Here is a 7,408-nt window from a genome sequence, read left to right as displayed (position 1 = left end):
AAGCCTTAAACCCAAACTCTCTCTCTCTCTCAGCACTTTCTCTCACAAAACTTACAGAGAGCAAGCTGCTACTTCTTCTTCTTCTTCGAAGGTATAGATACTGCGAACCCTAATTTTACTTAAACGCTTAATTAATCGGTTTACATTTAGGATTTTGATGCATACACAGTTCGTACTCAACAGTCAACACTTCCTTTGATTTCATCTAGTTTTGTTGTGCGAATTGTGGATTTGAAGTCATTAATTGAAGAATTAGCTTTTGATTCTTTGAATTGGAGTTCGTTCTGTATAATCATCCTCGTTTTTTCTATTTTCAGGCGATTAATCGGCTACTTTGTGTAATGAGGTCGTTACTCTGGTCAATTTGTCTGATGAAATCGATTTCAACTATGACTTGCTGTAGAAGTTTCTACTTGAGTGTTGTGTTTGCGTTATTGATGCTTCTGGTTCCACAAGGTTCTGCTCATACCGATAATCTCCAAGGTATTTGCTATTACAAACCCTAGCTGATTATTTGTGAACTTCATCCTCTTATTGCTGCTAGTTACCTGAGCTTTGATAGTTTAATTATGATGATTCAACTGATGAACTGAAGATCTCTGCTCAATGGAAATAGTTCAATATCGTTTTGTTCTAGAGTTTGGGCTGTTTTGAATGATGTTAGTGCGTATCATATTGTAATAACTGTTTGATAGTATAGAAACTAGTTCCAGTTACAGTACTGTATGAAATAATTCTGTGTGATCTGGGCAGTTAAGGCGCTTCAAGATCTGTATCGGTCTTTAAATACTCCACAACAACTCAAAGGATGGAAATCAAGCGGGGGAGATCCATGTGCAGAGTCGTGGACTGGAGTTTCATGTTCTGGTTCTTCCATCACCGAAATGTAAGTCTAAAATGCTTCCTTCATTTAGTTAATTCAGCAATTTAGAAGAGTCATGTGTGATGTTTAGTATATCACAAATGATATGTACTCATCCAAACTATGAAGAACTTTTTGTTCCCAAAATACATGACTGTCAATGATGCTAAAATAAATATATCAGTAGTTATAGAACTTGTAATTTCATTAATGTGACTCTTTTGTGTTGAAAATATGGAAGTTATTTAGGAGTGTACTTCTTTGATCTTTTACCCTGAACTTACATTACTTCACTTAACTTACAGTAAACTTGGCAATCAAAACATTAGTGGAAACCTTGGTTACCAGCTCAATAATCTCCTCCACTTGAAGCAACTGTAGGTTCTTTTAGTCATGCAACATCAGTTTCACATGATATTTATTGTGTGTGTGTGTGTGTGTGTATATCCTGCTTTCTAAATTGTGGTGCGTTTGATACTAGGGATGTTAGCAACAACAGCATTTATGGTGAAATTCCATACAATCTGCCATCAAATCTAACACACTTGTAAGATTCTGTTGATATTACTCTACAGCAATAACCTCTTTTACAAGTATTTTTGTTGTTACAAGTACTCATTTCTACTTAAATATCCATGTGAATGCAGGAATTTGGCATGCAACAATCTAAGCCAATACATACCTTACTCAATATCTTCCATGAAAAATATTATACATATGTAAGTCTCCCTCCTCGTCTCCAACTTACTTCACCTGCTATCAAACAGGCATAATCTTTCTCCTTGCAGGAACTTGAGCCACAACTATTTGTCAGGGCCTATTGGCAATGTATTTACAGGCCTGTCGTTTCTTAAAGAAATGTATGATATGAACTTTGTTTTCAATACGCATATATGCCTGACCTTTTTTTGTAAAAAGAAAGTAATTCGATTCTGTTTTCACAGGGACCTGTCTTACAACCAATTTATAGGGGACCTACCAAGTTCATTTGGAACACTCAGAGGCCTCTCAAGACTGTCAGTGTGCCTTCTAATTGTTTAATTATATCTTCACATTTATTACTACATTTGGATTAGTTTTATCGATTTGTAGAACAAATTTTCAGGTTCTTGCAGCATAATGAATTCACAGGATCAGTGATCTATCTAGCTGGCCTACAACTAACAGATCTGTAAGTTTTTTCATTGTTCGTAGCATCTTTTAAGAGTTATTTTTTTGTATTGATGCTGCTAACTTCAAATACATACAATGCTAGGAACATAGAGGATAACCACTTTAGTGGTATTATTCCAAAACAATTCCAGGATGTACACAATCTGTGGTAAGCTACCACAATGAAATATTTCTCATTTTTTTCCATAGTTTCTTGCTACTTTCCAACTCATTTATATGACATCTAAATCACATTCTCTTCGTCTTTGATAAGGATCGGGGGTAATATGTTTGGCAAATCCGATAACAACCCGCCCTGGGATTTCCCTCTAGACAATCCACCAGATCAGCTGAACATTACCTTTCCACCATCAACCGAATCAAGTGCAGTTGAAAACTATCCTTTTCCTGAAATTGTAATGCATAAAAAGAAAAAACCGAGCAAAATAGGCATTTTGGTTGGTGGTGGTACACTAGTGGTAGCATGCTTACTACTCTTCATGATTCGGTTCTATAAATGTGGTAGAAAGCTTAGAAGACAAGAAATAAGTGAACACTCGCAACATTCTCTTCCACTCAGTACATCCAGAGGCAAGCAAGCTCAAAGAGCCCTGATTCACTAATAATAATTGCATACTGTTTGTTAAGCACATATTATTATTAAATATATATTTATATTCTGTATTACAGATTGTTTATCTGATGCTCATGAGGAGAGCCTGGAATTCTCGGTAATCAACTCACCTAGTGGGTTAAGGCGTTTTCGTCCAGCCCATACTAGATTTGTGAAAGTGAATAGAAGAAGAAGTTTTGCTAAGAAAATTAGAGCTCCCATTGGTGCAAAATTATACACAGTTGCTGAGCTGGAATTAGCCACAAATAGCTTCAACCGAACTAACTTTCTAGGAGAAGGATCTCTTGGCTCAGTGTTCAGGGCAGAGTTCCCTGATGGACAAGTACATTCTTGACTCTTCTTTATTTGGTGGACTGGGCCAAATGGGTAAACAGTCAAAACGGGTCATTTCGGGCCAAATTGGGTACTTTTCACTTATGTGAACACAGGTTGACTCAAAAAAGTCTGTCTGTTTTTTTATTATATTTTTGCATAGAAAAGTAGTGCCTTAAATATGATTAGCCAAATTATATTATTTTTGGGTGAATTTTGACCTGTTTGACCCATTAAATACAGAGCATAACCCAATTTGACCCATTCATAAGTAGGCCAGTACAAACCGAACAAAACGAACATGTTTTGTCTGTGTTCGTTCTTTTAACTTTAACCGAACAAACGATCGAATGCAAATAAGTAAATGAACGGGGTTTTCTTGTTTGTGTTCGCTCATTAAGCAAATGAATGTGTTCGTGTTTGTGTATGTTCGTCCGTTAACTATCTAAGCAAACGCATCATGAACACGAACAATTAAACGAACGGGGTTTTCTTGTTCACGTTTGTTAATTAACAAAATTAATGTGTTCATGTTTGTGTTCGTTTATATTTGTTTGTTAACTGTCTAAAAGAACGGTTCACGAACTACGAGCGTGCATAGCTAAACATAGAAGAACAAATATAAGTATATAACTATGCAAAAACCAATTAAAAGTACATTTGAATGAATAACAATGCATTTGGTTTAAGAAGTCATTAAAACTAAACTGAATTGAAATGGGCTTAAAAGTTTTAATGAATATATTAATGAGCATAAACGAACAAACGTAATCTAACAAACATAAATGGACGAGCATAAACAAATTTATATGAACAAACATAAATAAACATTGACGAACATAAATGAATGAAAGAGACGTGTGCTCATCTTCGTTCGTTTATTAAATAAACGACCATTAACAAGCTTCCCACTGAATGGTTTACTCAGGCCCGTCCCTGAGAATGATAAAAAAGATTTAGGCCTCGTGTGAGACAAAATTTGGGCCGCCTCCTTATTATATAAACTCATCAATTATATACTAAAAAACCACAATACGAATACAATTGTTATAAAATAAACAAAACAAAGTAGTGTATTAAAACGATCATCTTGCAAAGGCTAAACATCAAACATACACACAAACACTAAGTCTAAAATAGTAAACTCAGTAAGTCTAAAGACTAGGGGTGTTCACGGTTTGGTTTAAAACCATGAAATCACCCAAACCAGTCATTGGTTTAGCTTCGCGGTCGGGTTTTTTCTTTTACCTTTGGTCGGCCGGTTTCAAAGTTTTCAAACCGCAATGAACGGTTTGGTTTACGGTTTATACCAAAACCGACCGTGTTCAACCGGGCCGGACAGTAAGATTGATGTATATTTATTTTCTTAGATATTTCATGTTGTGTGTATTAAATATATATGTTGAAGCATTTTAGTTCAACTAAAACAAAATTTGTGAGAATAAAATTGGCTAAAGCAGTTAATATACATAACTTGGCTAATTTTTTTTCTAGCAGTTTGTTCATCTGCAGCATGTTGGTTTAAAACTTGCTCTGAGCTTTATAAATCAAAGAACTTTTTTCTTTTTTGTGGACTGATTTTTGACATGTACTTGAAATATCCTCAGAGTTTGTTGGTTCTTTTTATTCTTAATTTCAATATTTTTAATTTTTTAATTGTTAGTTTGATATTAGTGTTAGTTATAGAGAAACGGTGACAAATTAAATAAGGCATTTAATATGCATAAGTAAGTTATTATATAGGTCGTTTGAAATGGAAATAGAAGAAGCGAATATTGAAATTAGTATAAAACAATTAAATGTGTGATATATTTCGTTTGGGCCCCTTTGCATTTTTGGGCCTCGTGCCATTGCACTGTTTGCACAGCCCAAGAACCAGGCCTGGGTTTACTGAACATTCGGTTCGTTTGCATGCCCATTCAGAAGTAATTGGGTTGATATTGACCCGTTATAGTCATTCTAAAGCCTTTTTTTTTTCTTTTTCTTTTTCATTGCGGAAGGTGTTTGCTGTGAAGTGCATCAGTACGGCTGCACTCTCTCTTCTTGAAGAACAGCGGTTTTTGGAGGTTATTTGGAATGCATCCCGTTTAAGGCATCCAAACATCATAACGCTACACGGGTACTGTGTAGAACAGGGACAGCATATGCTTGTGTATGAATATGTAAGAAACCTCTCTCTTGATCATGCTTTGCATTTTGAAGCATACATGCCTTTATCTTGGGGCCTTCGTCTCAAAATTGCTCTTGGAATAGCCAGAGCTTTGAAGTAAGCATCTCATCTTTACCTGAAACACTGATTAATATGTGATTCTCATTGTTGTTATTGACTTATTATCTTTTTCAGCTACTTGCATTCCATTTGTGTGCCTCCTTTGGCTCACAGAAATTTGAAGGCTGCTAATGTCTTACTTGATGAAGATCTAATTCCTCGCATCTCTGACTGCTGTCTAGCTGTTTTGAAGCCGTTAACATTAAACAGTGCTAAAGCTGAGGTACGCACTACATGCATTGTTGGTTAGGTCGACCCGTTTACTTATTACTAATGGTTGATTAAACAGAGTTCTGAATTGGTTGCTCCTGAAGAGATTCAACCTGTATCTAGCTACAAGAAGGATGACATCTATGCTTATGGAGTGCTGCTACTGGAACTTTTAACTGGAAAGAAGGCTTTGAATACCGGGTATGACTCACTTGCACACGCTCTATGTTCATGCATTATTGACTGATGTTTTGGTTTGTTTTGTTTTGAACAGAAAAGAAGAGAATCCTCTAGTGCAATGGGCTTCTTCGCGTCTTCATGACAGCGAGTCTTTGGATGAGATGGTTGAACCAGCTCTCAGAAAAACAATACCCCCGAAAGCTCTCTCGCGATTTGCTGATATTGTCTCCCTGTGTACTCAGGTATGTATAATATTATACCAGTATACCATTATATTATTGTTAAATAACGATAAGTGGTAATGATAATGATAGGGTGAGAAGAGATTGAGACCAGTGATATCAGAAATCATGGAGTCAGTGACGAATATGATAGAAGAGTACCGCAGAATGAGAGAAGCAGATGTTGATCCATACGAGAGGTCTTTCCGGTCAACACAATCTCGCTTCCTTGGATCGCCAACAGTCACCCATCTGTCTATCTGATATATCAGTAAACACTTGTCAAGTTCAAATCTAAGACCTGTATATACAACTGCTATCTGACTACAGTTTCTTTAACAGTGATTACAATTGCATAACTGTTAGGTTTTGTCAAAATAAAGGCTCTCCATTAAATAGATACAATTACCAAACCGAGATAACCCAAGTGTATCATATGCTTTAAATGACATTTTATGGAATTCAGAGATATGTTCATATAGGTGGGTTGGGTGAAATAACTAGTTTATATTATTTTATTCTTTTTAGGCCATTAGGTTATGTGTTGTGGGGCTTAAAAAATGGCATGGCAGGGCTTTACCGCCTCAAACACCACGCACGGGTTGCATGGATGGGGCTAGGGCTGTAAGCGAACCGGACGTTCGACGTCCGTCTGGTTGTCAGTTCGGTGGAAAGTTCGTTTATGTTTGGTCCGTTTAATAAATGAACTGGACATGGACAAAAAAGTTTTGCTCGGTAAGCTTAACGGGCGAACACGGACAAAGGCCATGCTCGTTCAATAGTGTCCGTGAACGTCCGTCCGATTACGTCCAGTAATGTCCGTTTAACAGTGTTGTGTATGTTGAAATTCCTTGAAGAATGAAGTATTAGAAGCTTGTTTCTCATGAAACACTAGAAATTTGTGGATTTTGAAAACCAAAACATTATTTTGATATGATTATATGTTTGGTTACTATGTTAAGTGCTAAGTATTTTTAAATATTGGAAAATTGGTTTTTATTGGTTCCAACTTTTTCATTTTTGCCGGCAGTGGTCCCAACTTTCATTTTGGCTGGCAACGGTCCCAACTTTAACATTCGTTTCTTCCACCAGTCCGCGACTGACGGAGCACTAACTCCGTTATGTTTTTGGTTTATACTTAATATAACCTCAAACTTTAGGGTCTAAATTGAAATTATAAATTTGAAATATATTAAATTAATAGAAAATAACCCAACCCCCTGTAGCCCGTATTCCCGGCGAGTTGCCGCCGGCAACAGCGTGAGGCTCCGACCACTGAAAAACACACCCATTTCAGCCGTTCTTGACCCGTTAATTTAGAATAACGTAGTTAGACGGCAATAAACAACAATAATTAACATTCTAATTATATTTTAACGCCTTAACCGTCGAACTAATTCCCGTAACCTTCACCGGAAAATCGGCCATAAGCAATTAACACTGATTAATGAATTTCATCGCAATTACTAGTATAAATAGGACCCACACACCAAGCTAAACTTGCTCATCCTCTCAAATCTCACTGATATATCCTCTTTAACCCCGTAATCCTTCCTCCAAGCTTGGAG

The 7,408-nt window shown here is 36.5% G+C and overlaps 1 protein-coding gene across 1 annotated transcript; it reads left to right on the top strand.

Annotated features, from left to right (window-relative positions):
• Nucleotides 1-389: 389 nt before the first annotated feature.
• Nucleotides 390-6,266, top strand: LOC143544878 (protein STRUBBELIG-RECEPTOR FAMILY 2-like). The gene is made up of 16 exons (XM_077036867.1): nt 390-483; nt 754-886; nt 1,168-1,239; nt 1,344-1,409; nt 1,510-1,581; nt 1,651-1,722; nt 1,807-1,878; nt 1,968-2,033; nt 2,118-2,183; nt 2,289-2,605; nt 2,705-2,970; nt 4,961-5,226; nt 5,305-5,452; nt 5,519-5,640; nt 5,714-5,861; nt 5,934-6,266. Exons 1-16 carry the CDS (start codon nt 390-392, stop codon nt 6,102-6,104), a joined length of 2,151 nt encoding a protein of 716 aa, XP_076892982.1. The 3' UTR covers nt 6,105-6,266.
• Nucleotides 6,267-7,408: the final 1,142 nt, after the last annotated feature.

This window comes from Bidens hawaiensis, unplaced genomic scaffold, assembly GCF_021521415.1.
Source record: "Bidens hawaiensis isolate Kalapana, Puna unplaced genomic scaffold, B.hawaiensis_p1.1 tig00013778_1, whole genome shotgun sequence".
Taxonomy (NCBI): Eukaryota; Viridiplantae; Streptophyta; class Magnoliopsida; order Asterales; family Asteraceae; genus Bidens; species Bidens hawaiensis.
The sequence above is the reverse complement of the archived record's forward strand: the minus strand, read 5'-3'. Positions and strand labels throughout refer to the sequence as shown.

Coding starts and splice junctions, on each gene's coding strand:
- LOC143544878 (XM_077036867.1), top strand. CDS start 390: ATGACTTGCTGTAGAAGTTTCTACTTGAGTGTTGTGTTTGCGTTATTG. Junction 2,034..2,117: donor GGCCTACAACTAACAGATCT/GTAAGTTTTTTC, acceptor ATACAATGCTAG/GAACATAGAGGATAACCACT. Junction 2,971..4,960: donor CAGAGTTCCCTGATGGACAA/GTACATTCTTGA, acceptor TCATTGCGGAAG/GTGTTTGCTGTGAAGTGCAT.